Source organism: Pyrgilauda ruficollis, unplaced genomic scaffold (genome assembly GCF_017590135.1).
Source record: "Pyrgilauda ruficollis isolate IOZ18807 unplaced genomic scaffold, ASM1759013v1 scaffold66, whole genome shotgun sequence".
In the NCBI taxonomy this organism is placed as follows: domain Eukaryota; kingdom Metazoa; phylum Chordata; class Aves; order Passeriformes; family Passeridae; genus Pyrgilauda; species Pyrgilauda ruficollis.
Genome location: NW_024528377.1, coordinates 4,631,539 through 4,649,687, shown reverse-complemented (window position 1 = coordinate 4,649,687; position 18,149 = coordinate 4,631,539). Strand labels below are relative to the sequence as shown.

The 18,149-nt window shown below is 37.5% G+C and overlaps 1 protein-coding gene across 8 annotated transcripts in view; it reads right to left on the bottom strand.

The window, feature by feature from the left end:
* Positions 1-480: 480 nt before the first annotated feature.
* PLEKHA5 (pleckstrin homology domain containing A5) overlaps positions 481-18,149 on the bottom strand; it is a 161,527-nt gene continuing 143,858 nt past the window's right edge. For 4 of the 8 annotated variants that reach the window (XM_041484404.1, XM_041484408.1, XM_041484412.1 and 1 more), the window contains 7 exons: positions 16,738-16,853; positions 13,334-13,543; positions 9,852-10,010; positions 8,477-8,598; positions 7,579-7,727; positions 6,362-6,466; positions 481-3,431 (listed from right to left, as the gene is read on the bottom strand). In XM_041484404.1, coding sequence (XP_041340338.1) covers positions 6,372-6,466; positions 7,579-7,727; positions 8,477-8,598; positions 9,852-10,010; positions 13,334-13,543; positions 16,738-16,853 — 851 coding nt within the window. In that variant the 3' untranslated portion in view covers positions 481-3,431; positions 6,362-6,371. The remainder of the gene's footprint in view (positions 3,432-6,361; positions 6,467-7,578; positions 7,728-8,476; positions 8,599-9,851; positions 10,011-13,333; positions 13,544-16,737; positions 16,854-18,149) is intronic. The other 4 variants (XM_041484405.1, XM_041484409.1, XM_041484403.1 and 1 more) reach the window with 3 other exon arrangements.

Here is an 18,149-nt window from a genome sequence, read left to right as displayed (position 1 = left end):
TTAGAAAAGGAAAAATAAAACCCTCCACCTTAGCTTTAAAATACAATGAAAAGTTTGAGGTAAGACTTACCCAACAGCACCACTGATTCAAGGTTTTCTATTCTGCTGCTTTGCTCACCCAGGGCACAACTTAATCCACTAGTCTGAGTCCTAGAGAATTTAATAAATCTATTACTGAAAGTGTAGTTCATTAATGTTTTTCATGTATGCACTCCTGGTCCAACCAGTGGATAAGAATTCTGTCACGACCATCCAATTAATGTGATTTAGATTGAAAGGTGCAAGTTTTTTTTCTGATTTCCTGAAAATAGAACCTTATTGGATTCATTACATGATGAGTATTTCTGAGGAAATGTGAAGACTACTTTTTTTTTTCCAGCCCAGTGATAACATAAACAAGGTTTGGGTTTCAGCTGCCTGGTGAGGTCTTTCCCTCTGAGCCAGTCCACAACATAAAAAAAACTGCCAAGACACCAGCTATAACTTTTTGAGTAATGTCACTTTATTAAGGGACTTTAAAGATTCACATTCTCTAGTAGCCTTGGAACAATGCAAATGGTGAACAAAAGACAAAAATAGATGTAATTGGTTCTGAAAAGCATGAACATCTGTAGAGAATGTGCTGCATTATTCCTAAGGACTCTTGCTTTTGAAAAAAAAGCACGTTCCATATATACAAGTGTCAGTGCAATAGCCAATAAAGCAATCAGTCAGAAATATAAAAATATCCTAGATACAAACTTAAAATAGATGTCTGAAGGCTGACCATATCAGTATTCTGATATTTCTATATCTCAGGAGTATGATCACTGGGATGAGTTATTCTGATGAGGTAAGAAACAGTAGATGCTCTGTGATAACACAAAGCCATACATTTATTATTATTTTTTTTCCCATAAGACAAAAAAATAGAGCACCCAATGAAACTCCAAGTCTTTGCAGCAAGTGCCCACAGGAAGTGAAATTATAGTTTATGATCATTACTACATTCCTGCATCATTCACCTTTGCTGTCTTTGCCAACAATTCTATCAGCAAAACTTGCTCATTCTCCCCCCTTGCCCAGCTCCATTACAAACTGCACATTCCTTGCAGATACACCAAACCAATAACTGCTTTAGACACAGGCTAACACCTATAAATGTCCAAAAATCACTTAGTCATTCTTTCCTTTATTGGTTGCAATTCTTTTCTTGGCAGCAAGGGCAGAAAGAGATTGCAAACCTTGACAGCGAGCAGCTCTCTCTAGGAGGGTTAGGGAGAGAACAGGGTGTGTCCTATCTGCTTTGCCTCAGGTGTTCCAGTGATGCCACTGAACTTAAGCCTTGCTTGGTTGTGCAATAAAAACATTCTTTCTTCTTTGCTCTGTCTTTGCACTAATTTGGGGCTGCTGTTCCAAAAGAAGAGGGTGATATGGTAACTTTTCAGCTCAATGCTGTCTGCCTGCATCATCATTCATCTTTCCTTCAGCCATCTCTTTCACTGTGACCCCTCCAGGCTCTGCTGCTGAATTCTGCAAAAAAATTCCCGTTTTCTTACTTTTCAGAGAAAATGGCAGAACAACAGGTAGCCAGACAACATACTCTGCATCTTTGTGGCAAAGAGCACCAGGAAGAACTGGCAGCAGAGCTGGGAGTGCCAGAAGAATCCAACAAACACAAATTCCTACTTGGGGCGAGGGGCAACGGTAAAGTAATTTCAAACTGTGAGACCGTATCAGGCACTCCTCTATGGAAAAGCACAATGAATGATATAGCTTCTAGAACAGCAATATTAACTTGGTCAGGATATGATTTGTATGATAAAAAAAAAGCACAACAGGAGCTGGCAGCTGCCTTCCTGTGAAACTTGCCTTACCACTTATGGCACACACATGCACTGAAGCACACAGCAATTGCCTGAACCTGCAAAAGATTCCTCAGCTTTACATCCTAAGATTCAAAAGCTTTCCCTGAAATATTTTTGTTTCTCTTAGTTCTTTTCTAACCCTCTTTTGTCTCAGGCAAACTCAGGCAGCTGTGCGATTTGGAACAGCAAAGCTGGTAACATCTGTAGTGTGACAACACTTGACAGACTATTTCAGGTTTTCTTTCAGTTTCTGGAAGATGCTATGCAGATGCCAAAGCCTCCAGGAATCATCACACTTCTCTCCTTAACCCCACTGAACCTGGCAATCAGCGTTTGCAAATATTGAATTACTGCTCACCACACCCCACTAAGACAGGCTATTACCTCCCATGTAAACAGGCAGGGAATGGAGGAGCAGAATGACTAAGTGATTATTCCAGAATCCACAACACAAGTCTGGGAGAGCCAGGAGCTCAACCTGTATTTCTTGCATCTCAGTCTCAGGTTGTCTGTTTTGTTCTGTGTTGCAGCCTTAATTCTTTCCTGAAGAGGAAGACTGGGATCTCTTAAGAGTCTGTCACTGCTACTCTGGTTGACAGGTGATGTTGCCAGTGGGGTAGGAATTGTTGCATTCCCCACATCAAAAGGTGGAACACAGTGTGACATCTGTTTGCTGGAAGAAATACTAACCATACAAGTCCTTAAGAACATCAACATTTATTTAATATGATATAAAAGAAATGGGATATGAACATTCGTATTTGAACAATAATAAGTGGCTTCTTATACTTACATCATATGTGCTCATTGTATAATATATACACAATGAACATAATTACATTTGTACACAAACTAAGTACTGGATTGAAAACCTGCTTATTGCTGTACACACCCCAACCCCATGAAGGAAAAGCCCAGTACCTCAAAATACCTACACTCCATTTTAGTCAAGAAAAAGGAACCACTAACATTAATGTCTATGTTGACAGAAGTGTGGCAGTAACTGCTGACATTGCAACCTGACCAAGAAATCATTACAGCAGAAACAGGACATCTCTTACTAAGCAATAATAAAAATGGCACATTTTAAATATATCTATATGTATATATATATAAAAATTTTACAAATAAATTGTTAAAACAATAAATCGTAATGTTGAAAAAGTGTAAAACAAGGTTTAGTGGTGATATGTAAAATTAACCGAGTTATGCATCTAAAAGAGGCAAAAAAAGTAAACTTATATGATCCATCATTAAAAGAACATTAAATTCTGAAGAACAGCAAATAAAGTTTGACTGTAGGCTGCACATGAAAAAGAGCCTTTGTTTTATGTGCACGGAAATCGTAGCAGCAAGCTGGTATCAGGAGAACAATCTGAAGGTTGTTGAGTGTACACGTGGGCCATTTAAAGCTCTCTTGGAATAAACATTTTCCAGGAAGTGATAAAACGATGCTCTGTGGCCAAAAGCATCAGAACTATGAATTTCATAGATTTAAAATATACTGTACAATATCTTCTCATATGTTCATAGGTCAGGTCCATACATCTCAGGCATGAATTGTTTCAACAGAAGCCGTTAGTGCTGCAAGACAGACACAGATTAAGTTACTCCATTTTAGCAACAGAATATCATCTAAAGAATTCAGGGGATTAAACACAGCAAAGAACTCCTGACCCCAACGTAGCAATAGTTAACTATCTTAGAAATAGTTGTTTCCAAAATCTGGTTTCCTGATGAATAATACTGCTGTCAAGATATTTCAACAGAAAGAAGCAAAGCCAAGATTTCTTTTTTTCAAACTGACACCACTTTGAATGAAAGTCTGTTTACTCTGAGAGTTTTATCCTGTTACATACAGTCACCTCCAAATGCTCTTCAGCTAAACCCAGCAATAATAGCAAAGATCCTAACTAGTCTGAGAAATGCAAGGCACATTTTGAAGAGGGATGCAGAATTATTGAGTTGCTACACTGCACTGGCAGTGCAGTTCAAATGCCCCACCCAGAGCTTGCTGTATTTTGGTAATTGCTGCAAGGACTTCTATAAATAACTTTTAACAGTTCATTGGTACAAATGTTCCTGAGCTTTGAACCCAGGTGCTGTATAAAATTTCATTATTCCCCCATTACTCAGTGCAAATGCAATGCTTAAAATCTAACAGGGCCGGTGGTGCACACAGAGATTTGTCTCTGCAAAATAAGGGCTGTGACAAAAAAGGAGCCTTGTGTTAGGGGGTTCCTCCTTAGTCCTACAATATCCTGTGCCATCAATTTCCTATGGCAAATTCCCCCGGCATGGTGCCAAGAGTATCATTTTTCTAATTGACTGTAAAAGCCAAACACAGGTATTACCTCTTCATTCCCTGAAATCTACTATACATTTTCCAGATGTTGCCTGAAAAATTTGGTTGCACATGACCAGGGCTGATCCTACAGCCTGGAAGTTCCCTTTGCCACTTAAGGCTTCTTGAAAATGAGGGATGCTGAATTCCTGTGTGATAAAAGGTGTGCCAAAATCCCTCAGCAAAGCACTGGAATACTGGAACACAGCCCCAGAAGGTAGAGGGCAGTAAGCACTGTGCTCCATCCATCTCCTCTGTATGCTAAGCCCAGCTCATGGCACAAATTTCTTTTGGAACTCCAAGGAAACAACCAACAGAGGCATCAAATGCAGCGATGTGGAATGTAGGTGCTTTTCCCAACTCAGCCCAAACACTGAACAGCCACAAGGGATGTGTCTGAAGCTCTGGAATCCTTTCTCCATCAGAGAAAGGATTCCATGTGCAAGCATGGAATCAGACTGACAAGTGCCATTCCAGATGGACCATTCTGTCATAAAACTAAAGCAGTTAAAGCCTCTTTAGGGGCTTTTGAGGGTGGGGTTGTCCTGAACACAGAAATGCTTCACCTGCAGAACTGGCTGTGGGGATACACCTCACCAAGGGGGCCAAGCCTTTTCCTACTAATTTCTATTTTATTCAGCATAAATCCTAAAGGAAATTTCTGAGCTGAGAGCAGCTTAATGCAATTGGTGACAGATTTCTGGTTGCTCCCCCCTTCTGACAGGTGCCCTGTGCCTACAGACAGAATCCAGCAGTGTCACTTTCGTTACTGACCCAAACCTCAGCTGATGGGGGAATGTTTGTCCTGTTTAAAAAGGAGATGCATGATAAATGTGTGCATATTTTTACAGTATATTTATATGAAATAGAAAGATTTATATTTATAAATTTATTTATAAAATATGTATACATATATTAATATTTATATAGTGAACCTGAAAAGCATTAACAGTATTCCCAGAAGGAAAGTCCCACTCATTTGTTTTTAATAGTTCTGTAATAAACATTTTGAATGAAAGTACAAAGATTCAAGCTAAATCTAATCATGGCAGATCACACCCATCAGGAAGGCAGGAGCAGTGTCAGGACTGAATGTGAAGATGGCATTTTCAACTTTCTCAAAAGGAGAAAATAATTTAATAATATTTTAATAATTTTCCTTTTTTTTAAGGATTATAAACAGTTTTTTGCCCTTAGTTAATATTAGAAAGGTCTCTGTGATGACTAATAAGTCTAATTTTGCTAAAATGAAACCCTGGCGATTGAGACTGAGACAGTAAATTTTAAAAAATGCATTTTCAGCTCTCCTCATGCTAAATGACTGAAAATGTCTCAATTTTAAATGGTTCTTGATTTTAAAGCTTTCTTAAGTTACATTAGCTGTGGCATTTAACATTGCCACTGAAACAAAGCAGAAAACTTATTTAAACAGACGCTTCCTGACAACAAAGAAATGTGGACTGATTTAAATGCTGAAGCATTCACACTATATCCTACTAATTTTGTTGAACACCTGCCCAAACAAAACAAGCACACACTTTATATTTCCATTGCCATTCATTAAGTGGGTGACACCACAGGTAGAAAATGTAAACCTAGCCTAACTCTTGCTTTCTAACTTGATTCCTAGAAGCAATCACCCACTATGGCAGGGAAGAGCAGCTGTGTAGGGCTTTCTCTGTAGAAAGAAAGGGGAAAAAAAAGTTTTGTAATTGTTGTTTCCATGTCTTAAGCCATGAATTCTCCAGGCCATCAGCCCAGTCCCTCCTGTGCATCCCCAGCTCTGAGCTCTGGCTGCCCATTTTGCCCATGGCTGAAGCATCAAGACTCATGGGCACCTGTGCAGTGATGCTCAAGCCTTAACTCCCTGTTTTGGAGCAGCTCAGGCTGTTAATTCCAAGGCCATTACCCTGCCAGTTGTGGAGAACATGCTTGATAAACCAATTAGCCCTTGATAAACCAATTAGCCCTTTCTCTTTGTAGCTGGACAGAGAGTGCACTCCTTGCAAGCAAATCAACACACAAATTTATTTCTTTCCTGGCTCATTTCTATTCAACACTGCAGGTAACCCTGTCTTGCTGAATATCAGACGTTTCTCACAGAAATAACAGCACACAAATCAGCTGGAAGAATATTAGGAAGAGGAGAGGTGGGAAAGAAAGCACGTACTTGTCTGTAACTATACACACATGAAATGGGATCCTTCTGTGAGCTGGGTCTGTGTGGATGGAGCTGGTGACAAGGATGATTCTGGTGAGGAAGGCAAACTTTTCACTGCCAGTCATACAGCAAAAGAAAGAAGAATACAAGTTACAGAAGCCATAATAAAGATCAGCTTGAAAAAGCACCGTTTCAAGCCGTAGCAAATATAAGCAGAAACAAATGAAAGCTACACAAGTAAAGGCTTAAAATCTGATCAGCACAAAATCAAGGGAGAGCACAGCTGATCCTCAATCAGGCTTAGAAATAACTAGCAGAACAGCAAACACAGGAATGCTGATGTTTTATGTCGCCAAGAAAGAGAGGGGGAAAAAAAAGAGTAAAATTTAAGTATTTGGGATAGGCCCAGATCCACCTTCATATCCCAGCTCAGATGAACTAAGTGTTCCCATTCTGCTGAGCAGTGCAAAATGCACAGACAAGTTCTGGTTTTGATTATCAAGTCACAGAAAGGATTGCTGACTGCACTACAAAGGTCCAGATCACCTTTTATATCCATAAGTTGAACCATTTGGCTTACTTAACCATTCCCATCACCAAATAATGTCTTGAAGTCTATCTTCTCCCTTCCTCCTTCCCTACTCACTCCTTCCTTTTTTTTCCTTCTTTGCACCCAATTTTGCTTTATTCCACTCTTCTCTTCTTGCAAAATAGTCCACCACCAGTCATTGTACCAGTCAGGTGCTGTTTTCTGTTTTCTTCATCTTTCTTACTCCTCAAAACATGGCCAAACTGGGGTCTTTTACTTGCTACTTTAAAATATTGGAAACTCTCAATAATTCCACAATTTTGGGTACATCTAAGGTCACTCAGCAGCAGGGAGTGATGGTAAAAAGTCTACACATAGCCAGGACTGAGATGAAAAAGGAAGGATTTGCTCCAACCAACAACTACAGCATGACTCAATTTCTGGCAGCAGTTATTTAAATCCCTGAATTAGCAACTATAAAAGCTATATTAAAACCTCAGAAAAATGGAGTTTGTGTAGCTGTCCACTGGGAAACTATTTTTCTGTGCATTATAAAACTGTACACTTCACATGTAGACTAGCTCAGCATTTTCAATTCACAAGGGTTTCAGAGCATCAAAAGACACAATGAAAATGAAATAAAGTTTTACATATGTACTGGATAAGTTGTAAGCTGCAGTCAAACTCTTTTCCATACCTGCTGCTGCCTGATTTCCTTTTGAAGACTGTGCTGCTAATTCAAATGAAGACACAATCCCTTCTTGTTCTTGAACACTGAGTATTTCACTTTCTTCTGAGCTGCTTTTGGGTTTGTGGTTTGCAACTGTGGTCACACTCTGCAAGCTGCTTAAAAAAGCACAGCATTTAGAACCTGCTCCAACTTCATTTCAGGTGTTAACCACTAAGTATAGGAACTATGATTTAATTTTCTCCTGTTAACAGAAAAAAAGTTGCAGCTTGCAAGTCTGGGTAGCATAAATTAAGCAGGCATTTTGAAACCCTTCTTTTAAAAAAGCACCTGGGATTTAATTCCTTTCCTACTGCTGCAGGATCCTGTGACAAAGTTATGACCTAATGTGAGATCTCACTTAGGACCTGCAGTGCAACCTACACCAAAGCTAGGAATTGTGAGAGAGAAATATCCAAGATATAATATCCCTCTAATTCTGCAATGCTGCAAAGCAGTGAGGCAAAAATTAAAGCAGGAGATGTACAACAAGATGTTTAGTTTTCTCCTAAATTAATCAGCAATAAAGACCATGCTATGCAAGCACTGGCTGGAGTGTTCACAATAAATTGATACAAAGATTGAAGTGACATTATTAAACACATTTTGGAGGCCAAGACAAGGATTATGAATGCATTCTGTTTATAACTGGGATAACACTTGAAAATAAACATTGTTTCTCCCACCAAGTCACCAACTCTGAACCCCTGCAGCACTCAAGCCTCTCACTACATTTCCCTATATATAAACCTCTCAAAACCATATAAATAAACCTTTTCAGTATTTATGGCAATTGCTTGGTCCACTCAGCTAATAAATACAGCATGCAAGTCTAAAATAGTCTCTGAACATCTTGTTTGATTTTTACCTTGTATCACCATCATGTGTTTCTTCCAATTTATTTTTCTTTTCTGCTTTCTCTTCATTACTCCCTTCTTTTGAGTCAGATGCAACATGTGCATCTGATAAAAGATCATCAGTTTTTGACAGCTATAAAAAAATTGAAATCATGAAACAAAAAGCTGTAACACACACTAAGTGGCAGATAAGAAATACAGTACCAGGAAACAGTTTTATTAACAGACAAATTTTGCCATCATGTATACTTAGTAACTCAGAATTACATAACTTAAGAAATTTTTATCAATACCATGCAGGTTAATAGAGTTATCCTAAAATTTATACCAGAGGCCAGGGGCAGGGTTTGCCTTAATAACTTCCAGAACTTCTCTGAACTCTTTGGATTGCAGCCTGCCTGTTTTTCCATGCTATCCCTCTCTTCACAATGCCAAAATTGTGAAGAGAGGGATAGCTATTTTGTTGATAAGACTGAATGCTGCTTTTAAGGTCTGATTACATAAAAATCATTTGAGTGCATTACATAATTTTCCTTTTGATACATTTGCATATTTAACAAAGCAACAGTCTCTTAATAAGGAAGTGTTTCTAATGGATAACAATAGAAATTAGTTATTTGATTTTATGCCATTCTCCATCAGATATACATATTAAAAAAACTAAACATAAAATAGGAAAACAAAAGGATGATTAAACAAAAGAAGGATTAACTGAGGAATATGGATATAGAAGAATATAAAACCTCTACACAATACTTTAATAAATATTCAACTATAAACAGGATATGATTATGTAGAAGCAACTCTAGCAATCCATTCTTCACAGTCAGTCTGGTTTTGCTGAGTGTTAAGGGCACTTTAGTACCTGAAACACCAAAGTAATTCCCTGCCAAGTGTGTTTCAAACTCTTTCAAGACAGAAATCAAAGCAGTGAAAATACCTAAAAGTACAGGTATTGCCTGCTTCTATGTGTAATTTGTTGTGTCAGCTTTATTCTGCTTTCTAGAAACCATTTGATGCACTATAGCCAACCAAACAAAAATTCAGGGGCATTAAATGGCTTTCAAAAATTCCACTGGGGTAGCCTAAGCAATGAAGAGCTCTTTATTACTTGAAGACCACATACAAGAAAATTCAGTGTCTCAGCTATAGACAGATCCCAATGAATTTTGTGATTCTCTATGGAATATTGTATTCTCAACAAGAAGTCTTTATCTTCCAAGCAAAAGGAACTGGTTCACTTTCCCATCCTCTGGTGTGTGTGTCTCAAAATAGTTTGTTACTGCAGGACAAGCTGATGAACAGTTTAACAAGGAATAGCTCTGTACCTCTTTAGCAAAACTTGAATTATGCTCTTGAACAGTTTAATAAGGAATAGTTCTGTACCTCTTTAGTAAAACTTGAATTGTGTTCTTGATCTCCATCATTTTTCAGCTGCGCTATTTCTTCCCCAGGACTTCCATTATTTTGTTTCAAATTATTTTCTCTGCTGGTGCTCTCTAACTCCTTCATGTTACCAGATACTGTATCCTCCTTTTTCCGATTCTGAGGAACAAAATTGGCACATGGACATATTGTTACAAAAGTTATCACTGTCTCAGTTCTGAGCCTTGTGCTGCCCTCTAACTGATTAAAAAAAGATATCTGAATAAACCTTAAGCATAGATTGCAGTAGGGAAAATGGAAATCATTAAGGACTTGGAATTTTCTCATTTTTGTACTTTTCAAAACAGTTCAGCCTAACATTTGTCTGCAGGATTATTGTGCTTTCTGCCCCACCTTCCTCTCCAGCATTTCAGTGTCACCCTTATCTTCTGAAATTTCATTCACATTTAGCTCAGTCACAAATCAGCTCAGCAGCATTCTTACTTGCATTCACAAGCGCTGCTCTTTTTGGAAAATAGCTTTTTCTGGTTTAAGAACAAAAATCGACAAAAATCTGCTTTCAGCACAGAAATCACAGTGCACCTGCATGCACTTCCTCCAATTATCTTGGGTATCCTCCAAACCTGTGGTGATTTAATAGAGGAAAACACAGTATCTGACAATGGCAGAGGACATTAATTATTTCTTTCCAAAGAATCCATTGCACAGAGAATAAGTTGATGCAAAAATTCTGAGGAAGGATGGTGGAGCTGACTCAAGACTGTGAACTTTGAACATGATACTGGCAGAGCTGAAGGGAGGCTCATCTGAGAACTGGAGCTGAGAAAAATAGGAGCCATGGAAGCAGTAAATCTCCAAGCTGAACTCCTGTGATCTAACACATGCACCCTATTAGGAGGAAATTCCACCTAAGTCAGTTCATAAATCAGTGTCTCTGCTCTCCTGAATTCAAGTATGCACCCCTTGTCATCTGCTCGTCCCAACAACAGTTGTGAAGCAACTTCCTTTTGGATTATGGTAATCACTTCAAAATTACACAGCAGGCCATCTATGAAATCCTCTTCCCCCTCCAATTCTTAAATAACCAAACCACAGTCGAAAAGACTTCCAGCAGTTAATGCCATTGCACCATTTTTCTAAAAATCAATTGACATAAAAACTATGCTTTCAGAAATTAAAGCTATTACTCAGCATAATACCTCATCCTGGGGCTTTCAGCCAAATAGCATTCTGCAAGAATTGAAGTTATGGTAGAGAAAGTGACTTTGTAACGTGGACTATTAGCTAAATATTCAATTCAGAGATCTTCTCACTTACTCTGTGAATTTCTCCTCATCCACAGAGGTCTGATTTCACAGAGGAGACTGAGGGACGTGGTGCAATGAACAGAATTACTCTGAGTTCTGGCCCAGATCTGGCCCCACCGTGACACACAGGACTGCAGCTCCCTCACCCTGAGCTATGGAACGACACCACAGGGAAGAGTCAAAGCTTAAACTTCCCTTTCCAGTAAAAAATACTGAAAGAAACATCTGCAAAGCTTTGCTTGGCACGACCTCTCCTCCAGAAAGGCAGTGTTAATCACAGAAATATTTGTAGGAACTGCCCTCACATACAGCATTCCTGATGGCAGCCCAAATGCAGATGCTCTATTGCAAAGGCTAAACTGCAATTCAGAGCCTTCTGGGGATGCAAAGTTCTTGAAGAAAAAGTAACTTTTGTATAACTCTGTAGCAGCTTCTCATGTTGAGAGGGGAAAAAAATCAACCCAAAATGCAAAGCTGAAACATCTTTGGAAATACCTGATTTCCTGACACTGCAATATATTTAAACTGCTTTTGGAAAATCAGATGTTTAAATGCCTAAAAAACAAAAAAAAAAAAAAAAAAAAAGAAGGCATTTCCATACCAGTAGAAAAGCAAATAATAATAGTAAAAAAAAAAAGCCAGTAAAGAGTGTGGCCTGAGGAAAAAAAGTATTCCAAAAGATTAAAAACCCAAAGAAACAAAAAATCAACTCCATTAAGCTACTGGAAAAGAAAACTAATTTTAAATATCTAGAAACTAGTAGGCTGCCTAATATCTGCTATCCTATATCTGGGTTTGGTTTGGCTTTTTGGATTTTGTTTGATTGTTTGGGGTTTTTTTAGATATATATTCAGAATAATATTTCCTGGTTAGTGCCAAGCAGTTGTATCTCCCCTTCTCTCCCATCCTTTACCCATGAATAAACTTTTCAGGCAAATAAACAAGTTTAAGAACGGTGAAAACAAAAGTGTGGGTTCTAATTTAATGTATTTATGGGCTCAAACACCACAGCAGAAGAGCACCATTAGGAGCTTTGATCATAAATATACATTCCTACCTAAAAATGTTGCAGATGTTTGAATACATTACAGGCAGAAAAATCAGCACTGACTCCAGTTCAACATCAACAGAGTCACGATTCTCCCTGATCTTGTTTTCAGTCCCCAACCTTGCAATTTCACCTTGTTTGCTAAACTTGACCAAAACACCCCTCCCTGCTCCCAAACATCACAGTGCACAATCAAATGGATGTGGATTTTTTTTTGCTTCCCAAAAAGGCAAAGAAGTGGCTTCTACCATTAGGTGTAAGCATGAGGGTTGTCCTTTCGAGGTTGTGACTCCACAATTAGTCTCAAACCAACTCCTTTGGTGTTAATTGGACACATGAAAGCTTCTGATCACCCACCTGTGCCAGTTTGAGTGGATTATCCCTGACATAGGACAGGCTCTGGGAGGGAGACTGCTCTGAAACACCAATGAGATTGAGCCCTTTCCTCTTTTCTCTCAGACAAGCTTGTGGTGCCTTGTGGGAAATGGATTTTTGAGAGTTCTCAGGGGTGACAGAAGGCCCACACTGTGTGCATCCACATGCAAACCCTGAGATAAGAAACGCTGACTAGGAAATGCCATGGAATGGGACAGACACTATTGAGACAGAAATGGAGCTAAAAAAAAAATAAATCAAAAGATGGCCTTGCAAAGAAGACTGGATACTTTGGAGAAACAGAACTACTGCTCTGAAACACCAATGAGATTGAGCCCTTTCCTCTTTTCTCTCAGACAAGCTTGTGGTGCCTTGTGGGAAATGGATTTTTGAGAGTTCTCAGGGGTGACAGAAGGCCCACACTGTGTGCATCCACATGCAAACTCTGAGATAAGAAACGCTGACTAAAATGCCTCCCACTGCCCCATCTCTGGGTCAGAAAAAGGTATTTTCTGACAAACTGGTGTTCCCATGTCAGGAACAGATAACTCAGCTAAACTGCCCGACCTGTGGGATAGCCCCGAGGTCATTTTTGTGAAGTGTTGCTGTTTGCTTCCCAAAAAGGCAAAGAAGTGGCTTCTACCATTAGGTGTAAGCATGAGGGTTGTCCTTTCGAGGTTGTGACTCCACAATTAGTCTCAAACCAACTCCTTTGGTGTTAATTGGACACATGAAAGCTTCTGATCACCCACCTGTGCCAGTTTGAGTGGATTATCCCTGACATAGGACAGGCTCTGGGAGGGAGACTGCTCTGAAACACCAATGAGATTGAGTCCTCTCCTCTTCTCTCTCAGACAAGCCTGTTGGTGCCTCTTTATTCTTTCCATCTGTTCCTCCACAGTCATTCGGGGCCGTGAGCCTTCTGCAAGGCACAGCTGCTCCACTGCACTCCTTGGCCTTTCCTTAAATGGAAGAAAAAATATATAGATGTTTCAACAAAACTAAGATTTCCAGAAGAGATCACCTCATGATTTACTAAAGAGCACAAAAATAGTGGGCAAATAAAGACCTCCTATGTATGTGAAAAAAAACCCAGTACAAATACCAATTATCAATAACTGAACACTGGAACTCAAAATAAAAGGAAGGAATAATTTGCTCTTCTGAACTATAACACTACCATCACCAACAATAAACATCAGGAGAATGGGTAGATGTTCTCTAAGCCACCCTCTCAAGCTGAAACAATTCACCAGACATTATAAAACTGGCAAACACAAGATATTTGACTGAGACAGAAACATAATTGAAATTTAATGATCCAGGACATTTATACCAGTTGATCTAATAGTAATTTCTGCCTTTTTATTTCAAGAAAAACTACAGCTGGGCATCATTTAACTGCAAGTTCAGGCTGAAACAAAGTGAATTTACTACCACTTAAAAATCTGTAATTCTAAGCATCATCTTTTTCCCAAAATAACACCCATTTACCTACTGTTCTTGAAATTCACTGGTTTTCAGGCAGATTTGTACTTTTTATGACAGACAAAAATGACTTCAGGCTAACCAGCTGCATTCAGTACATTTACAGGAACTGATTTGATTATGAAAAGTGATGTTCCTTCTCCAGTCAACATCCTGGGAGTTTCTCTCTCCTCTCCCAGTCTTCCCACAACTTCTCCCCTACCATTTGTGCTGTAACTCTGGCAAAAGTTTTCCTCCCTTTTGCATGAACTTCATGTAAATGTGTGTCTTTAACCCATAGACAACAGAAGTGTGCAATCTGAAATTTCAGGCTTATTGCCTGCATACTGCTTACTACATCCTTATTTTGTGGCTGCTTCAGGGATTTCCCAAATAATTTTAGAACTGAGATAAATAAAAGCCTGTGTTTGTTATAAAGGGGCTGTTAAATTGCCAAATACAAGTGTTTGAAAGATGCTTCATGTGCTTTCAACTCAAGCCTGAACTTCAGCAGATTTATTATTTACCACTCAACTCCTGCCCAGTTTGAGGGATCTCCCTGCAGTTTAACATGCACAGCATTTATAATTTCATCATTCTTTCTATAGCTGTCTCTGTTAGAATTTTGGATGTTCAGATTTTTAGACTTTTTTGTGGTTTCAGGTATAGACTTTTAAGAAAACACTACATTTGACTTGAGGTTGTAGAGAAAGTTTCTAAAATTGAATGACAGAACCGAGATGAAAATTGTATAATATCACTCAGTAGAAAACTTAAAGTTTTAGAATACAGTAATATATATAAAGCTAAAATAGAAGTTTTAAGGTAGTAGCTAGTCTTTTTCTTCACCTTCTTCTTTACTTTTTTTTATGGGTTTGAGTGGTATTTTGCAATTAGAAAAGTCTGCATTGTGGGACACAGGTGATTAGTTACTGAGTTAAAAGTAAAAATAATTTAAGTGTCATTTCTTAATTAAATAGCTTTTCTTTAAAAGACTTTGTAGAGATAAATATGGAGCCATTCTGTAGTTTATTAGTAAAATGCTGCAGAACTCACACTTTGTAAGACTGTAATATAGGTAAGAAATAATAAACCTCTGACTCCAAACACAAAATACCATCTCGAGTGCTTTCAATCCCAACCCTGACCCACACAAAAAAAACCCCAGAAGAATCCAACTAGCATAATTAATTAAGTATATAATGCTTAATCTAGTATATAATGCTTCTGCAACAGTGATTTTTCTTTTTTTTTTTTTTTTTGTGAAGATAATGAAAGTAACTTCAACTTTTGGAGTAACTACCAAACATAAAAATGTATATTTTAGCCTAGTATATAATGCTTCTATAACAGTGATTTTTATTTTTTTCTATCTTTTTTTTTGGTAAAGATAATGAAAATAACTTCAACTACCAAACATAGAAATGTATAATTTAATCTAGTATATAATTCTTCTGTAACAGTGACTTTTCTTTCTTTCCTTAATTTTTCTTTGTAAAGATAATGAAAATAACTTTACCTTTTGGAGTAACTACCAAACTTAAAAATGTGTAATTTAACCTAGTATATAATGCTTCTGTAACAGTGATTTTTATTTTTTCTTTCATCTTTTTGGTAAAGATAATGAAAATAACTTTAACTTTTGGAGTAACTACCAAACTTAAAAATGTATAATTTAATCTGGTATATAATGCTTCTGTGACAGTGATTCTATAACTGATTCTATAGTATATAATTACAGTAACTCTACAGTATATACAGTGATTCTATAGTATATAATGATTCTACAACAGTGATTTTTATTTACTGCCTTTTTTTTTTTTTTGTGAAGTTGATGAAAATAACTTCAACTTTTGGAGTAACTACCACATTTAAAAATGTATAATTTAACCTAGTATACAGTGCTTCTGTAACAGCAATTTTTATTTTTTTTCTTTTTTTTGTAAAGATAATGAAAATAACTTCAACGTTTGGAGTAACTACCCAACTTAAAACATACAATTTGATCTAGTATATGTTTCTATAACAGTGATTTTTCTTTCTTTCTTTCATTATTTTTTCTTGGTAAAGATAATGAAAATAACTTTACCTTTTGGAGTAACTACCAAACTTAAAAATGTGTAATTTAACCTAGTATATAATGCTTCTGTAACAGTGATTTTTATTTTTTCTTTCATCTTTTTGGTAAAGATAATGAAAATAACTTTAACTTTTGGAGTAACTACCAAACTTAAAAATGTATAATTTAATCTGGTATATAATGCTTCTGTGACAGTGATTCTATAACTGATTCTATAGTATATAATTACAGTAACTCTACAGTATATACAGTGATTCTATAGTATATAATGATTCTATAACAGTGATTTTTATTTATTGCCTTTTTTTTTTGTGAAGATAATGAAAATAACTGTATAATTTAACCTAGTATATAGTGCTTCTATAACAGCAAATTTCTTTCTTTCTTTTTTTTTTTTGTAAAGATAATGAAAATAACTTCAACGTTTGGAGTAACTACCCAACTTAAAACATACAATTTGATCTAGTATATGTTTCTATAACAGTGATTTTTCTTTCTTTCTTTCATTATTTTTTCTTGGCAAAGATAATGAAAATAACTTCAACTTTTGGAGCAACTACCAAACTAAAAAATGAAGACATCCAGTGCTCAAAGGTTATTTCAAAGTACCGTTCTTAGATCTATCTTCTTATTCTTCCTCAAAGTGACATAGGATGCTATGGTTGAGGACTCTGGCGTTGGGGATTTGGTTCTGGGTGGAACAACTCCCACAGGGAAATGTGAGCCTGCAAAACAGCAAAGGAACATACTGAGCGCTGTGCAAAACACTGCCAAAAGTGGTGATTTGTTTTCTAGAAGAGACACATGTTCAGCCTTGGGAACTCTTCTCCAAAAGGCAGATTCAGAAAGCGGTGCTGAGAGTTGGTGGGTGCAGATTTTGGAAGTCCATCCACTCCTGGATGGCCTGGTTTGTGTGTGCACACCCGTGCTCATGTCTGTGGGTGAATGAAATCACCCCTGAGGATATTCTGCTGTAAAGCAGCAGTTTGGGTCTCCTTTAGACAGAAAAAAGGATAAAACACAGCAGAATTCCATTTTTTTTTGGTGTTGTCTTTACCTACCACGCCGGTCACAAATATTCCTCTGCTCTCATATCTGACATGGTCCCATTTCCCTTTAATTGCTGATGTTTGAAAAGAGAGGGAAATGGCTGGCATGGGAAGTGTTCAGTACTGTAACCACAGTGCACAACCACCAGAAAAACCTTTTTAAATTTCCTCTGAAAATATTTACTTTCAGAACCACCCTCAATAAGAAACTCTCATCACTGAGGGATAACTTCTTAAAACAGCAAGGCAGAAAAAACTCAGAGATGAGCTGCCTTTGTTTCTTTCCTTAACAGCTTAAAAACTTAAAACAGAATGGCATAAAAATGTTTCCTGTCATGGCTTACACACTATAACAGAACTGAAACAATCAGAAATGGTTACATTTTCCTGCTGCATGGGGATTGTTATTGTCAGTGAATGCCCAGAACAAGAAATGTCTGTTAGAAAATTCATCTGCTCACGTGATAAAACACAGCTATGATAAACAACACACTGAAGGGAGTTTTAGAATATACAGAGCCTCTCACTGCTTGCTACCACTGCAGCTATTCTGTTCCACACCTCTAAATATGATTTATCTTAAAGGGATTTGCACTACTGCTTTCCCTGACTTATGACTGTTTTTCTACAAATGGACAGAATAAAATAATTTCTGTCTTTGAGACAGAAAGCAGATGAGGGTGCTTAAAAAGTGTTGGGTTTCTTTACATAATGTGGATTTTCTCATTTTGTCCCTATCATTACTTCACCTCCTGACATAAATTACTGTGAATAATCAGAAACATCACAGGTCATTGAAACCTAGGCATGTTGTCAGAAAGACAAGTTTCTCAATTTAGGTCATTGATGATTAGCAAATCTCAGGATAAATATTCCATTTTCTGCCACCAAGTTAACAAGAATTTAATTATGTACCTTAACATTGTATCTCAGCAAATACCCCAGAGAGTCTGAATTGACAAATTGTGTGGT